The sequence below is a fragment of the Typopeltis vanoorti genome, chromosome 5, assembly GCF_054136105.1.
Source record: "Typopeltis vanoorti isolate ZY-2024b chromosome 5, IOZ_Tvanoo_1.0, whole genome shotgun sequence".
In the NCBI taxonomy this organism is placed as follows: Eukaryota; Metazoa; Arthropoda; class Arachnida; order Uropygi; family Thelyphonidae; genus Typopeltis; species Typopeltis vanoorti.
Window position 1 is genome coordinate 28452988 of NC_143553.1, and position 18884 is coordinate 28471871.

The window sequence follows — 18884 nt, forward strand, 5'->3', positions numbered from 1 at the left end:
TAAAAGTTATTTTAACATGGTTGTAGAATCCATAATTTCAAAAATGAATGCTGATCACTGTCTAACACTAAAAGAAAGGTTTTAAAAGAGGTAAACCGTGAGTAGACATAACTATATATAATAAATAACGGAAAAACTCACGTAGAAATATTATTTAATGGTATAATATACCATTAAAATTATACCATTAAATAATATTTCTACGTGAGTTTTTCCGTTATTTATTATATATAACTAAAAGAAAGGATTTATCATCATCTTCCTGTATCAATTCTGCTGATTTACAACTCAAATATAGACTATATTGCTTGATATAATGTTCCATTTTTACCATATAATTGTACTGTTTTGAACTGCCTTTCTCTTGACACCTGTTCACATGCCTTTTGCAGATCTACATAACAAAAATATGGATCCTTGTTATAGTCCCGTGATTTTTGATGTGATCTGATCTTGACATCCTCTGTTTGGCATGAACTCTTCTTGCTCTTCTCAGAGTTTCTCTTTGACATTTTTTCTTAGCATCTTCTCAAGTATGCTTACGGAAATCTTACATGGAATATTTATTACAGAAATTTCTCTGTAATTCCCACATTCGGTTTATTTCCCTTTTTATAGATGGAAATTATGAGAGGTCTATTCCTTTCATCTAGAATTCATTCTGATCAGGTCTTCTGAATTGTGCAGTGCAGCTACTGCAAAACTTGTACCTCCATTGTTTGAACATTCCTGGTTGAATATCATTTAGTTCAGCTGCTGTTCCACATTTGAGCCTTTTGATGGCTTTTCTTTCCTCAAGTATTGATATATGTACTCCTGTTTGCATTCCTCTTGAATATTCTCTCACTGTTCTGTAACTTCTTGTTCTTCAAAACATCTACTCCATGCATCAAGGATATATCTTTATCTGCAGTTAAAGGATATATCTTTATCTGCACTTTTATCATCTCTGACTCATTTTGCAGTACTCTTTCCTCCATTTCTAAGCACTTTCAATGAACTCCAGAATGTTTCACACCCTTCCTGCTTTTATCTTCTATAGTCTTACAAAAGTCTTCTATTGAATTTTATTATACTACTTTTACACATTGCTTCATTTTCTTACATTTTCTCTGTATACTCCCAGAGCAAATGATTACTTGGTCAAAACTTATAGTATTCTTTCTTCTTTTCCATGACCGTCTCTTACTTTTTGAGTCCCACATGGAGTTTGGATTTTTCTCTTCTTACAGAAAACTTTACCACATGCTTCCTTGCCTGAATCAAGTGGTGTTTTCTTCAGTGTTTACCATTAAAGGTTTTTGATTCTGAAACATATTGAATAATATGTTTCAGTCTACAGGTAATCCCCATTAGCTCATTTATACAATGCTGCATTCTCTCATATCACAGTTTTAACATGACATCCCCTTGAATCAACCAATGTTCAGATTTTGTGAATTGTTAACAAGGTTGTTGCTTGCTATTTCTCTCTTCATTTTTTGGTATTTCGCTGTGAATCATAAACTGTTCATAACTGTTTTATTTTATTGTTGTTAATCATGGCAGATAAAATTCAAAGTTAAGGTGCTGTTGCTTCCCGACATGTTAACTTGTTACATTTGTTTAAAACAATGATAACTTCTTAGTGAAGTGAAAAGAGCTCAACTGGTTAATACTACAGTTATCTGTAAACATGACAATATTATTGCAGAAATAGAAAAACTTTTAATGGTGCAGATAGATGACCAAATTGGTTGGTCAATAAGCCAGGCTATTCAGAATAACTTTGTTTGCAAAAATTATTCTAAATTTTTCTTTTTCATATCTGACATAAGTAAATACAGGAAACCTTGTATAACGTGTCCATAGAAATGGAACCTAACATCCACGTTATATAAATCGCGTTATGCGAGACTGCGATCACATAGAAAAAGTCGGGTTATGTTCCGAAATCTTTTTTTTTTTTAAATTATATAAACAACAATGACATATCCAACAAAAAAATTTTTTTATTTAATTCACGTAATTCATGTGAGTTATGAAACAAATACATAGTATAAACTTATAAAAATTACAAATTGTACGTAAACTTCATTGCTCATAATGCATAAATGTTTTAGGCAAAATTAAATAAAGTGCTTATTTTAATCGTCATCACTGTCTTCAAAACTAACATTTTGTAGATGTTCTTTATTTACGAGTGGTCGGACGTCATCATCACTTGAAATCTCTTGGGCATCATTTGTGTAATTCTCATTGCATACTTCGGGTATTTTAGTTATCAAGAAGTTAGTATTAAGATCTTGCTTACCACTATGCTGCAGTTTTTTATTAAGTTCATAATATGGAACTAACCAAATATCCAATTGTCTCGTGAATTTTCTGGAGTGCTCCATTGAGGAATTATTATGCATAAAATAATAATTCCTTCCTAACTTTCTTGTCAAGTCCAGTCCTTCTGCTAATTTCTTTAAACTGAATTCTAAATCGCAATCAGAATCTTCGGCAAAACTTTCCCCACCATTTGGTTCGACGTCATCTATTAATTGTACCAGTTCTTCCTCATTTAAATCTATTTCCCCATCAATTAATTCACTAATTTCATTTTCAACAATATCGCAATAGCCCTCTAAGTGGCCATTACAATAAAAATAAAATTTTTACATAAAAAAAAAACGCATTGCATATTGTATGTAACTCACCAGAAAATAAAGTGCTCGGTTTGAGATTAACACACTTATGATTTTTAATGTGCTTTCCTTGCAGAAAACAAAGACAATTTTCAACAATAAACACTTTATATGGTAAACATTTGAAGTACATGCATGCTAAAGGGTATTTCCCCTAATATAAATTCGCTACTTATAACTACATGCACGATACGGGGGTTTTAAATCTAGTTTTGATATTTATGCATTATGTGCAATGAAGTTTACGTACAATTTGTAATTTTATAAGTTTATACTATGTATTTGTTTCATAACTCGCATGAATTACCTGAATTAAATAAAAATATTTTTTTGTTGAATATGTCATTGTTGTTTATGTAATTAAAAAAAAAAAACGATTACGGAACATAACCCTACTTTTTCTATGTGACTGTTGCAGATGCAAATTTAGCGAAGATAAAATTTGATTTATAAGTCGCACGGTGAAAACAATATGAAAAGATAAAGGGTTGCTACAATTTGTAGACCGTGTTATATTGAAACCACGTTGTATAAGTACCGCATTATACGAGGGTTACCTGTACTTGATTTACATCAGTTATGCACATATGTGACTGCTTAAAGACATTATTAAACCATTACATGTATATACAATTAAAAAAAAAAAAAAGCATTGATTTGCTATATGATGCAATTCACTATATGACAGTGGCCCGGAACCTAACATATTGTATAACTGGGATATGCTTGTAAAACTCCTTCTTAGTATCTTCTTTGTGCTTTCTTTTTTTATCTTGTAATTATATCTGTTTGTGTATTAGTATTTTTATTGGTAAATTAACATAAATGTTAATTTAATTTTTACAAAGAAATTTACAGAAAATTGATTTCATCTCTGTGGGCAAGAGCTAGGATTATTGAATTTGGTATCCTGCTTCTTTTTAACTTCAAACACTATAATGTTTTGATCCTCTGGTGTATGCTGTGGTTTCCTCTAAGCTTTTATTTTATTTTTCCTCTCACTCACAATAATATTCTCTTAAAGTCACTGTTGTGTTTATTTTGTTATATGATCTTTTTCATCCAGACACATAAATCTATAATAATTGAATATCTTGCATAGATTCCAAAGTCATAGACGACTTCTATATCATTATTAATAAATTTATTATATGGAAGTGGTTTTATTAATAAAACCATATATGCACTCTCAATGAGTGTGTGTTATGAATCATATGGATTAGATCTACTTAATTTATTACTTTTATTTCTAGATTAAAGAAGAACTTTAAAGACCACATCAAAAATAAAGAAATATTGAGTACTGCTGATATCAAGAAGAATGATATAATGATGGGTTTTGTTACAACAGTATCTAATGAAGATGTTACTGTTACTTTAGGTTTGAATGTAAAAGGCTTCATTTCATTAGTAGATATCCCCTCAGACGAGTTACCATTATTACTTGGATCTGTTACTACAGTAAAAATTGCTGACATTAAAGCTTCTAAAATTAATTTGGTATTATTTCAAGAATTCATAAAAGACTCATGTAGAAATACCAGCATGAATTTCACTAAGATCACTCTTAATCATGTAACTAAATCAGTGACAGAAAGCAAATATTCAAAGAAAATATCAGCAAAATTCACCTCATTCCAGAAAGAAGAGGAAACAGAGCTAGAAAAAGAAATTAAGGAGACAGATAAGATAATTGCATCCAAGGTAGGATTCATATATCCAGAATTTTGTGGTGTTTCACATCTTGAAATATTAAATTGTTGATCAGTAATATACTTAATTTTTTGTGTTGAATTGAAATTCAGAATTATTAAGAGGTTACTGAACCTATTATACACTAGTACTGTGGATGGGTAAATGATATGTTAATGACGTCATCAAAATCGAAAATAAATTGATATATTTTGACAAATTATGGCAGTATAAACAAATTAATAAAACAGTATAGGATATAAATATAAGTTTTTTGAAGTCTCACATATGTTATTGTTGCTGATAGTCACAATTGCATTTAAAAATCTATAAAATCTACAGAATTTATACACATTGAAATGCTTTTGATAAATTTCCATGGCCTTTTCTTGTTCTGAGTTCACTAAAAATTCAATTATCTATTGCTGCATATAAGTGTAATTCGAACCAACCATTGTTGAAAACTTGCAAAATGGGGGGGGGGAGTAATAAAAATTATACTTGTGCAAGAAACTGCAGTGGGTTATATGGCATCATCTGTTATCTGATCTCTTCAGTTCTGTTGAAGGTTAGTTGTTTAGAATAACCATTTTAGATTTTCAGACTTTCCTGGTGTTGACTTGGAGTACAATCGATATTTAGACAATTGACAAAACTACAGATATGAACATTGTGGTGTAGGAATTTTGTACTTTTAATGCTCATTGGCTAATACTTTTTACCTTGAACTAACTGACAGTCAACCGATATCTAGTAGCAAGGCTTATACGTTGGTCAGACATAACTGGTAATTAGTTTACGGAATTAACAACGCATATAAACTATATTAATTAAAGGTAACTTTAATGAATAACTTCTATATTTCGGCAACGTCACATTGCCATCTTCAGGAACATAAAGATATGGTATGTGCACGCAGGCACTAACACAAAGCAAATGAGGAAGAAAGCAAGAAACTAATATTGTTCCTAAAGTCCTAATGGTGCCCTCTGCCGGGCTAATTTGGTAGTCTTGGCAGTTGGGCTGAAGTTCTCATAATGTAAGTCTCCCAAATTTGGGGTAGTTTCATGCACCCAAATTTGTTGAGGTTAGGAACGTTTTTTAGAGCTGCTGAAGATTCTTTGAATAATCTTTCGTGTTTAAACTTGCTGCAATTAATTATTTTTGTTTTCTTCCAACGAATTTTATGGTGGGTATCTAAGGCATGGTCTGCCAGCCCAGAGCGGCTGTACTGGTGTTCAGTACCGGATGTAGTCTTGGTGTTCTGAAATCCTGATATTTGTTGTTCTGCTTGTTTGGCCAAAGTAGGACAATTTGCAGCTGCAAGGGACCTGGTATACACCAGGTAGGTCTAGGGGAAGTGGTTGGTCTTTGGTAGTTTCCTGAAGATGGCAATGTGACGTTGCCGAAATATAGAAGTTATTCATTAAAGTTACTTTTAATTAATATACTTTATATGCGTTGTTAATTCCGTAAACTAATTACCAGTTAAGTCAACCGATATCCTAGGACTATCAGTTAATTAGGTGATTACTATATAAAATGCTGCTTGAATAATCAAATAAAGAATTTGTATATTTGTTAGTATTATCATACCACTTCTTTCCATTCTAGTATAGCGAACTGAAGCTTGTATTTACATATATTGCATAATTGCACATTACCTGATTATCTCTTGTGGGTGGTTTTTTCTGTGGCTACGGTGACAGTCTATTACCATTATCACTAAAAACACACGTATAACCACAGTGATTAGTTTTAATATGCAAATATTTCATCCTAAGTATCTTGGGACATCATCTCATAAACGCCAGGTAACATCGGAGGTGAGAGTTTGTCCTTAGGAGAAGGTAACAAGTTAACTATAGATCTGTTTGATGGGTTTGTAAGTAGTGGCAAAATGGTATTTCTTCATAATTTACATCATTGCTCATCATCGATCTCAGAAATTTGGCATCACTAAATCACTAGTTACCAGAGCATACAATGTATATAAAGTATATAATTAATATACTTTATATGCGTTGTTAATTCCGTAAACTAATTACCAGTTAAGTCAACCGATATCCTAGGACTATCAGTTAATTAGGTGATTACTATATAATATGCTGCTTGAATAATCAAATAAAGAATTTGTATATTTGTTAGTATTATCATACCACTTCTTTCCATTCTAGTATAGCGAACTGAAGCTTGTATTTGCATATATTGCATAATTGCACATTACCTGATTATCTCTTGTGGGTGGTTTTTTCTGTGGCTACGGTGACAGTCTATTACCATTATCACTAAAAACACACGTATAACCACAGTGATTAGTTTTAATATGCAAATATTTCATCCTAAGTATCTTGGGACATCATCTCATAAACGCCAGGTAACATCGGAGGTGAGAGTTTGTCCTTAGGAGAAGGTAACAAGTTAACTATAGATCTGTTTGATGGGTTTGTAAGTAGTGGCAAAATGGTATTTCTTCATAATTTACGTCATTGCTCATCATCGATCTCAGAAATTTGGCAACACTAAATCACTAGTTACCAGAGCACACAATTTCTGCTCCTCCGAAGAATCTCTGAACCAAGAACTAGAAATAATCAAAAATACAGCCATACTAAATGGATATAATCATAAAACAAAAATCATCAGTCACTTCCCCACACATCAACCTAGACAAGAAGAAGCCCATAGGATTCCCATTTTTTATGTCAACGGCATCTCCGAACGTCTTTCAAAATTATGAAGAAATACAATTTTGCCACTACTTACAAACTCATCAACCAGACTATAACTTGTTACCTTCTCCTAAGGACAAACTCTCACCTTTGATGTTGCCTGGTGTTTATGAGATCCCATGCTCCTGAAAATTGTCTTACTTTGGACAAGCAGGTAGATCTGTTCAGAAACGCATCTCGGAACATCAAGACCACATTCGTCTTATCAAACTGCAAAAACTGGTCTCTCTAAACACGGAGTTGAAAACCCAAACCATAGGATCCACTGGGAAAAGTCGAAACTTTTACATAGATCTTTATTTAAACATGAATGTCTATATAAAGAAAGTGCTGAAGTCCTGCTACATAGACCAAATTTAAACGGCAACGACGTTCTTACTATTCTTAAAGTATAGGAAATTGTCATACAAAATTGTGTAAAATAGTCTCTTTATATATGTTTTAATTTACTTCTATAACACATTACTGCATGCATATTGAGATTACATTGTAATCATGCTTCCTAACTGTATGTTATTCCTAGTATTTTTGAATTACTGTACTTCTGATGTCCCAAGATACTCGGGATGAAATATTTACGTATTAAAACTAATCACTGTGGTTATACATGTGTTTTAGTGATGAATTCACCACAGTGTTCATTATATAAAAATATTACCATTATGCAAGCTGGGGTTATAACTATTTTTAGTCAAATTTTAGTTGTTCCTGAGTGAAGTTTAACACTATGTAAATAATTGTAATTTCTCTCTCTCTCTCTTGCAAAACAGAAAATTTTAATCTTTTTCATTAATTTGGTAGCAGTATCACCTGCAGCACAATGTTAAGATTACAGGCATTAAACCAGGGATTGCTAAACTATTTCTGAACAGGGCTGGATAGTAAATATTTTATGCTTCGTGGGCCAAAAAGTGAAATAGAGGATATCAGTTACTTATACAGACAGATCCTGAGATATGTAAATCTGTGCTTGCATAAGAATTTTGCTCATCCCCACATGCTACATCACCCTGGTTCTTGTGTGTCTCTTACTGTGAATGCACCTATATGGTGTTGTACTCACTTTCTCGTTTTTTGGTGTGTGTTTTTTCTAAATATATATTCACAACAGCGGATGATAAATGTGCCATTGAATCAAAACATGAACCATCTCTCAAACATACTGCAATTAATCTAGAGATGAAATTACAGATAATAAAGGAACGTGAAGGTGGAGAAAGCTTATCGGGTATAGTGCATGAACTTGGTCTTTTATTATTATTATTATAATTATTATGATGATTTGACACCTCCAGGGAGTCCAAAGACTCATCGAGGGAGAGTGTGCCAACAGCATCCAGCGATTGGTCCCCTTGCAACTACTAAACTTGCTCAAACTTACTTAACTGAGCCATTAGTAGCAGAGGCCCTACCAATTGACCAATCTTTGCAGCAAAAAAAATTTTTTTTTGTCTTGTGGTATCGACACTGAATACCAAATAAAGGATACCTCAGTATAAAAGGACATGTTACAGGAACAACCAGCGTGAAAACAACCATAATAACAAAAATAAAAAAAATTGAAGGTGCACTAATAGAGATGGAAAAATTGCTTACAATATGGATGGGAGACCAGATCCAGAAACATGTATCTTTGAGCCTTAGGACAATACATACTAAGGAAAGAAGTTATTTCAGGACCTAAAGGGAATATATTCTGAAGGAACACAGTTGTTTGCTGCGAGCAGTGGTTGGTTTTGCACGTCTTAAAAATTTGCTGGCCTTCAAATGGTCAAATTGTAAAATATATTTGGTGTGTTAAGTGTTTAAAAATTGTCTGACGGATATGGTGTAAAATGTATGTCTTTTATGTATTTAATACAAGATGCTTATAATTTTTTTTTTACTGTTTAATATTTCTGCATTGCATTACATGTTTATTTTTTGCATATGTGTTTGACATGACAGTCTATTATGAAAGGTCATTCTAGAGTGGTCAGGGGAAGATGTGGGGAGAGGGTCCGGCTTATGTAAATTTCAAATTGCATATGTCGAGGAGTGTCTGTATTTGCGATAGATAATACATTATTTATTAACAAAATACAGAAATAAGCCCATGTAGCTCAGTGGAAGTGATGTTTGCACTCCTCAGTACTAAACTAAACCATCTGAAGAAAGAATGCCCTGAGTTTGATTCTAGAGTAACTTTTTCTAAGCCTTTTTTTGACTGGTTCCCATAATGAGTAAGCGATTTTTTTTTTCTTAGAAACTCTTTGAGTTTTCATCTTGTAAACTGAAGGAAATTGGCCATAAAACCTACACTATTTCAGACATTAAATGAGATGGGGCCACAAGATGGCAGCACCTGTTAGCCATCTCTTCACTGCATGCTTTTTAAATTAGTTATAGCCTTGGGCCATCTATCTATGATTGGCTATCAGTGGAGATTGAACTACTCACCCAGTCTACAAAAGTTAGGACTAAAATGGCCTCACCTACTTCCTATAATGGCAAAATAAAAGTGTTAGCTGACAGCTGAGAATATAATTGTATGCAAGCAGATTTTTAGGAAATTAATGAGAAGTACGGAATTCTTTTTATGGAATATAATTACGCATAACTGAGAATCAGAGAGTTAGTGTTCTGAATTATCAAAATCATTTGCAAATGCTCATCAGATAAAGCTGATCTGTAATGAGATTTTACATATTTCATTTTAGAAAATGTCCTTCCAAGTTACTGTGTAAATTTTAACTGTAATAGCTCTGTGGCTGTAATATACTTTTGTAATATATACATTTACTACTCTGCCTTTGTCTTTGATTCTCTTTATATATTTGATATAGTCGGCCATCCTAACTTCCAACTGCCGCTATATATATGCTTATACTATATCTTATCCCCCACGCTCTATAGTCTAGCTAATTTATTTGTTTATCGACTGTGCCAGCTAGACTATTTATTGAGTGAGTATAATGAGAGTATAAGACGTTAATCCAAAAAAGACAATGCAGATATCATATTTGTACTTCCTGCTTTAATCTATTCTAACCTTAACTTAGTGATGGCAACATAAATAAAATCATATATACTTCTCTTACGCAGGTTCAGATTTTTTTAAGGATAGTTCACGAATTGACGAATTACTGTTCAGTATGTTGTTTAAAAACCATTTAATCAAGCCAAAAGAATATTTACAGTATACACACAAAGTAGTTACAATTGCCTTACTGCTCTAACCTTAGTTCTGAGCTAGTTTAAACATAACATTACTCGATTATGAGACATACACTAGTCAAGCCTAATTTTACTTTTACTTATAATTGCTCGCAATTAATTTTACATACGTTCACTTTACATGCTTTCAGTAAATACACCTACTTGCAAGTCCCCTTTAGCAAACAGTCTTTCACATTATCTTAATGTTCCATGAGGATTTTCTTATCTTTCTCTATTTCTTTCTTTGCTCAAGAAGTTGGCCATCCTTTTCTTTATTAGGTCCTCATTTTAGCAACAATATGTAGCTCCTTTCCTTCCTGACAACTCAACACAATGTTTCCTCATGGCGGCAATCTTAGTAGACGAACAAAGCTTCTCTTCACTCCCCAACCACGAATAGTGGTGATCTCAGGTAAGAGAAAGCATTGAAAATCCTAGGATAATATTCCTTTCTGACGAGATGCTTTATATAGGCCTAGATTTTCATTTTGCACATGTGCGTGTTTCTCGAAACTGGTTATGTTGCTCACCTTTGGGCACGTTTAAGTCACTTTTTGGATTCCTTATCCTTGGCACTGGTTGTCATATCCTTTGGACACGATGATATCATTCTTCAGAAGTCTCCGTAACTTTCCACGTATGGTAATCCTCTTAATTCTTTACTAATCTTACCATTAGACTTGCTGACTCTTGTGCCAGATTATTGTAACAAAGGCCGAATGCAATAACTCACAAAAAAATATTATTTCAATGAATATTTAACAAGACTTTTTAGTACATTTTCCTGAATTAAAAACAACGTAAAACCGAACATGATTAGTTATGAAATTACTTATCATGAAAGATTTTACAACTGAATTTGGATATAAACCACTGTGCACCAATATTCAATTCACTTATGTAAACTCATGATACTTCAGACTAAGAAACACAGCACTCAAAATACTGTCAATTAGCACTACAAACGCAAGTGGCATTAGTGGCAGCTCAGAGTGACAAGACACACCATACTCTGTTGAAACTACTCATGGTGTAAAAATGGCCATAGATAATATACTGAAATGAATGCCATGTTTTCTGTCTCACGTGAACACTACTCTGTAAATACTAAAACAGCAGGTTCATTATTCTTAGCTCACATGCCATACAACAATAGGCGACAGGCCAGATCAGGCTCATGATGCATACTTGGCTGACCCCTGCATTAGATCAGTGACTGGAATGTTGTATGACCTGAGCATAATTCATGTTATCCCTTAATGGCTGTAGTCTGGAACATAGAGATCAAGACAGTAAATCTTACATCTCACATAGTTGCATTCATACTTCAAGTAAGTAGCAAATTAATCACTGTGGTACTTCTGGTAGATGGGTTAATTTCTTGGGTATTTAGATTTAGGTGCTAGTTTACACTCATAATTAAGTTTAATTATTCCAATATTTCATTTCTATCCCAGAAACGTCTTCAGGAATACAGTATTAAAATTGTAATAACACACATACAGAAACAATAAGTGAAAAATAAGACTGTTTTAAACCTAAAGCCAGTTACATACAATCTCCCATTTTTGGCAGTTTAATGCAACTATATTTATTTAGATAATTAGGTTAGGTTAGGCTGGTTAAAAAAAAACTAGCTGCTGCCGATTCTGAAAAAATTTTTTGAAGTTTATATTTGCTGTGATGAAGCATAGTAGTTTTTTCATTAATCCTCTGCAAGGTATCAAAGGAATGGTCAGCTAGACCACACCAACCATAGTTGTGGCAGCAGATTGTGTATTTGCATTCACCTAGGTAGATGTTAGCAGATATTCCAGGTTGACTATAATATAAGTTTGCAAGAACAAGGAAGTTTTTTTTTTTAGAATTAGCAGCAAACTTAAAAAAAAACTTAATCTAAATAAATATGATGGTATCCAACTTCCTAAGATTTGGGAAACTTTAATTCTTAAATCTCCTGCCCAACAGCACCCATAGAGGGCATCCTCGTAGGTTCGAAACATTTATTTTTCCACTCTTGTGTGTACAATTTTAATATTGTATTCCTGATGTCTCTGTGACAGATAAAATATCTGAATGATTACACTTGCATTTAATTATTTTTCTGTGCTGATACATTTCGCTTTAACTCATAACTTTAATTATGAAGGTTAATTTTTCCTCTCATGGATTTGGTGACGCTATCACTTGAAGTAATATAAGTGCAGATGTTAAATAAGTAATTAATGTTTAGAGGATTATATGGCCTGATTAGTCATGATTTACGTAATCCTGTAGTAGTTGTAAGGTGTAGAACTTGGAAACAGTGATGTGAAAGCTTTGATCATATATGCATTAATACCATTGTTAAGTAAATACAGAATTAAGAATTCTCAGGTCTGGAAGATATCACAGCATATCATGATATCGTACCACTTCTTCGAAGGATTCCAAACATGTTGAGTATTATCCCTTATAGGTATCTCCATGGAGTCAGAATCATCACAGGAGACCCATTATTCACACATTACCTATCATATCCATTTGCCATCCTCCCAGCAAAATATCAACTCTTAACACCCTTGCTAATCACACTCCTACATAATTTCCACTGGTGACTGGGAAAAAAAGGTTTCTGTGTCGCTCTATAAAACCCTTTCATAACTTATATGCCTTTATCACATCTCTTCTTTGCTTATCAGCTAGTTTTTGAAGTCCACAGATCTTCAATCTATTCTCATAGAGAGCATTCCATAGACCTGCTATAGTCTTTCTCAGTTGTCTCTGGATCCTCCTCACCACTTCATTCCCAAGGAATCCAGGTAACCAGATCTGCATGCAATGGTCCTTATGTGGTCTTATTAAAGCCTTAGAAAAAAAAAAAAAGGGGGGGGGGAACAATAACCTTCCTATCTCGGCTTGTCAGTGTGCTTTTCAACAGCCATCAGTTTCCTACAGTTCAGTTCCATCAAATGTAGTACACTGCTTGTGATTTCTTTTATCTAAAGGATCAACTTTAGGGAAAAGTGCTTCCACTTTGGGCCACATCAAACAGGCAGCCATTTTGCTCTACCATTACTGCTAGTCTATTTAAGTCTGTCTGCAGGATCTCTGCATCACCTTCATTTATCATCACTCTTTCCAGTTTAGCAACAGTAAACAACTGAATATTTCCTATCAGATCATTTCCTATTTCATTAATGTACAAATTGAACAACAGAGGACCAAGTACTGAGCCCTACGGTACATCACTTATAACCCAATCACCAGATTCATATCCATCCCCGTTTGCTCCAATTTATGCAACACAGCTATATGTGGAATGCCTTTGCAATGTCCAGCAGTTTCCTTTATCCAACTCCATTGTCAATTTATTATAAAAAGTAAGTAAATTACTAAAGCAAGACCTGCCCTTCACAAAACCATGTTGCCCCTTATAAAGTATCACATTCTCATCCTCCCATTTCTGAATTCTTTCTTGTACTAATTTCTCCTATACCTTAGCTACCACTCCTGTAATATTGGTCTATAATTTGCATCTTCTGTCTTGGAGTCTCTTTTATGCAGTTGGACTATTTTGCTCTCTTTCCACTCCATTAGTACCCTTTCCAGTACTGAGGCTTAAAATAAATAGCTTCGTCAGAGGAACTGATAATTTCTTTTCACATTCTTGTAACACACAGGCTGATATGCCATCTAATCCCATAGCTGTGTTCACATTAAGATTCTGTAATATCCCAAGCACCTCCAGTTCTTCAACTTCTGTTCTCCCATCAGTCAGTGTCACATCCATTATTGCAATGCCACCACCTAGATTAGTGATGGCAAACCTCTGATACGCGTGTCAGCACTGACACACTTGAGATTTCAGGTGACACACTTTGGATGTTGAAAAATATTGGTATTCTGATGAAAAAACTGCGATAAATCGTGTGAGGTCGCTCTCAGTTAAGGCGAAGGTAGGCTTGGGTTCTTCGAAAGAATTATATTTTATAGTTAGCCTATTTCTATTTTATTTTGTACTTAGCTTATTTCTATTTTATTTTATAACTAGCCTATAAACAACGAGCGTTTTAAGTTTACATTTTCTTTCTTAATCATTATAATTTCTGCATAGTCATATGATATTATAAAAACTTATAAAAATTATTATCAATATTATACGATATAAACTTATAAATACATGCTTTATATATTATAAACTTAAAGTTTTCCTTTGACGTCTGTGTGAAATTCGTTCATGCATGCATTCCAAGTCTCGACTGAGTAATACAAGTTTCAAACATATTTAAAACCACTTTAACAGAAAATATAATTCGCAGCATTAAATATTGAATTTATCTGAGTAAATAATGCAAATAGTAACAACTTACAATGACATCGCAACAAAACCAACTAAATAGCTGCTATTTAGTAGCATCATAGAGAGTAAAACGTAACAAGGTTTCTACGAACATGCTGGTAATAAATCTGGCAACCCTGCTGAAAGAAGTAGTGGTAGTCTTGCATGGTCTGCCACTTAAGTAATTTGAGTTGCTGGTGTATAATTCATTTCCAGTAATTGTTAGTTCTTATTAACTATTACTGCTTAAATACCGCTGTATATAATTGTGCTCTTTTTTAATTTGTGAACCATTTTACAATGGCAGCTAGCACTAATAAAAAAACTAATATTATCACAGAAAGGAAGTGGAAGAAATTTCCAAGATGCCTGGACTGAACAATATGGTGTTATTGATAGAGGCAATAAAGTTCTCTGTAAATTGTGTGGTGAATCTGTGAGTAGAATTTGGAATGTAAGAAGGCATTTTGAAACTAAGCACAAATGGCTCCTAGATAAAACTTTTGAAGAAAGAATACATATCGCAACATCTAAAACTGGCAGAATCACAATCTTGTCATCCCTCAAAACAGGCAAACTGGCCAAGTAAAGTGAACACTGCTACCCCACCAACCATTTTAATTAAATTTGTTTCAGGACCTTCAAATTTAGTAGCCGCAAGTTACAGTATTTCACATACTATTGTTGAACATGGGAAACCACTTAGTGTTGGTGATTATATTAAAGAAGCTTTCGTAAAGTGTGCACCATTTTTATTTGAGGAGCTTCATAATAAGGAAGCTATTGTAAAGCGCACGAAAGAGTTACCATTAAGTAGGAATACTATTAAAGACAGAGTTATATCAATGAATGCTAGTATAGAAAATCAAATACAACAAGACTTGAACTCATGCCATTGTTTTTCTATTTGTCTTGATGAAACTACAGATATTACATCATCAGTTCGATTGGCTATTATTGCAAGGTATGTTCACGGTGATTCTATGCACGAGGAATTGATAAAGTTAGAAAATGCACCTCAAAACACAACAGGTAAAGACATATGCGACTGTGTTGTTAAAGTGTTCTGTGAGAAACAGATTGATTTATCGAAAATATTTTCGATTACAACTGATGGCGCGCCTAATATGGTTGCCCGTAAAGTCGGTTTTATCAAAGAATTTACAGAATATGTTGGTCATCCCCTGGTTTGTTTCCATTATATTATACATCAGAAGACACTGTATGCAAAATCAGGCTTAAAGGATTTGGATGATGTGATGAGAATTGTGACAAAGGTAACTAATTTTATTGATGCCAGGGCTTTAAACAAACGAGAATTTAATTCACTTTTAAGCGAAGTTGAATCAGTGTACAATGGTCTATTAATATTAATGTACAATAATATTCGATGGTCGAGTCGTGGCCAAGTACATGAACAGTTCGTTGAATGTTTAAATGAAATTAAATTATATTTAAATACGAAGGGCATGGAGCATGAATTTTCTCAGTTGAACGATTCTGCTTGGCTCAGTAAGCTGATGTTTTTCACAGATTTTTCATTGCACCTGAATAAACTTAATATACAATTGCAAGGTTTCGGAAAATCTGTCGATGTTATTTGGCACAATCAAGAGCTTTGAGAATGAACTCAAAATATTTCAACGTGATTTAAAAAGTAACAATTTTAAGTATTTCCCAAAAGTAAAAATTTTTTTAACAAAACCATCCCCAAAAATCGTGAACAACATATCAACCAATTTATCGAAGTTCTGAAGTCAGTAACTGAGCAGTTTTCTTCTAGATTTAAGCAATTTCAAATGTTGGAACAAACAATACAATTCATAAAGCATCTTGATGAAACAGAATTCATGTATCTTAAATTAGATGGCTTTGAGCGGTTGGATTTAAAAGATCTAGAAATGCTAGCCGACTTCCAGTGTAATCCTATCTGGAAAAGAAAGTTTATTGCTCTTAGAAATGAATTAGAAGAACTTGAGTGGGAACGTCTGCATGATACTGTGTGTAAAAATTCAGACTGTGAAATTCTAAGCGTGTGGAATAGCCTTCCCGAAAACTTTCATGCTCTTAAAATCTTTGCTAAAGCTCTTCTAACAATTTTCTCTTCTACATACTCTTGTGAAACTCTGTTTTCTGCCTTAAATAATATCAAATCGAAAGGGAGAAATAGATTGAGCAAGGTTTTGTAGCATTAAATGCTATGCTGCCTGTGTAGCATTAAAATGTACACTATAGCCCTTCTATAAAGCAACTTTCTACCACTACTCAGCAACAATTTGATATTGATATAAAATCTATGAATTCATATTATTTCAGTTTATTAAATTAATTGTATAATATGAATTCATAGATTTTATATCAATGTCCTATTAAATAAATAGCCTAATATGATATGTATAAGTCACCATCTATGATTATGTAGTTTAATTTATATTGCATGTATGCAAGTGGCACATCAACAACGTCAATATTTAAAAAAAAATGATGTTTGACACACCTGGGTAAAAAGGTTCGCCATCACTGAGATGCTGCACCCTTGCAAAATGATCACTCTGTAACTCAACTATTTGGTTTGCTTCCATTACTTTCTTACCATCGCCACTTTTTAAATTCATCCTTCCATAGTTATTCCTCCCTTTATTTTCCTGCATAGCAAAATAACTGTTTAGGCTTTCTTTTGTCTCATCAGCTATCTTTGACATTCTTTACTATACAGACCTTACTATACAGACCACCCTTTTTGCCTGGGCCTTACACTGCTCATGGTCATACTGATCACCTTTACTTTACACTCCCTCCACAACATTTTCTTTGTCTGCACCTCCTGCTTAATGATGCTATTCATCTATCTAAATCCTACTTGGTTTACCCTTCTGATTCTGGGTATCAAGTTTGTATTGGCTGTGATGAAGCATAGCAGTTTTTTCCTCATGTGATCCTGTGCAAGGTATCCAATTTATTCTCTTTTTAGAATCAGCAGCAAATAAAAAAAAATAGCCTAATCTAAATAAATATGATTGTGTAAACTTCCCAAGATTTGTGAAACTTTAATTCTTTGGCCTCCCACCTAGCATCCATAAAGAGTGCCCATCATAGAACTCATATCTTGCACTTTATTTTTGTGTGTGTTATTACAATTTTAATGTTGTGTTCTTGAAGATGTTTCTGTGACAGAGACATCTTCAGAAACAACTGATCGGAACAATTAAATCTGGCATTTAGTTATTTCTCTGTGCTGTATTTATTACATTAAATTTAATTATGCAATTTATGCATTTCTGGCCTCCTAATATATTTCTACATTTTTTTTTTTTTTTGCTTTAATTAATCTGTGACATATTATTCTCAGTCAACAAAGTCTCATTATTGTCTGTAAACCTTTGGCCAAGTTGAGCTAACCTGTGCCATAAACTTCTCATGCTTATTCTGAATGTAATTCCCAGGTTTTTAATTTCTCTGAAATTAAAAACCTGGGAATTACATTCAGCATCATATGACCACTCTTCCACTTACTAATCTCTAGATTGCCACTACTTACACTTACCTTCATTCCTCCCTAAACATTATACTACTCACCACAAATCCATTCAAATGCAAGCCACCTTCCATCCATCAAACTCACTCCACATACTCCATGCCATTCCTTCTACACAATCTGTGCAGAAGGAATGGCATGCTCATTTGTGATCATAGCTCTACAACTGTTGTTTGTCTGCATTTATTCCATTACAATTACAGCTTATTCCGCAATTCATGGTGCAATTTAGGATGAAAATGCAAAATCTATCATTTTCAGAAAGCTTTTAAATGGCCTGAGGAGGAGGACAGCTGTGTGCTTTTCATAATTTTTACAATCTGTTGATCTTAATCATGTATATAAATGTATTCATTTTACATTCCCAAAATATTGATTTATTGTCTCTCACTTTAAGAGTGAAATTCTAATGAAATTATGCTTATTTTTGTTTATTTAGAACTGGAATAATGAAAGAGAAGATGCCAAATTAAAATCTGTTTGTAAGAATAAAATAATATGGATGTCTGATGGTTTTAAAGACAATGGTCCTTTACTTATGCCAGCTGATGCTTCTGATACATTTGTCTGGGATAAAAGTGATAAATCACAGTCTAGTCAAATCCCAGAAAACAATCAGGAATTGAATGCAGTTGTCAACAGGAAGTTATCTAGAAAGGAACAACAAGAAAAAGAAGATGAGGATGAAAAATATTTATTTAAGGTCTTATTTTATAATTTTAACTGATTACTTA

The 18884-nt window shown here is 33.3% G+C and overlaps 1 protein-coding gene across 2 annotated transcripts in view; it reads left to right on the forward strand.

Annotated features, from left to right (window-relative positions):
• Positions 1 to 18884, forward strand: part of Rrp5 (Ribosomal RNA Processing 5) — a 681802-nt gene that overhangs the window by 567378 nt on the left and 95540 nt on the right. The window contains exons 31-32 of one of the 2 annotated variants that reach the window (XM_090392300.1): positions 3926 to 4376; positions 18590 to 18853. In XM_090392300.1, coding sequence (XP_090248426.1) covers positions 3926 to 4376; positions 18590 to 18853 — 715 coding nt within the window. The remainder of the gene's footprint in view (positions 1 to 3925; positions 4377 to 18589; positions 18854 to 18884) is intronic. The other variant, XM_090392301.1, reaches the window with a different exon arrangement.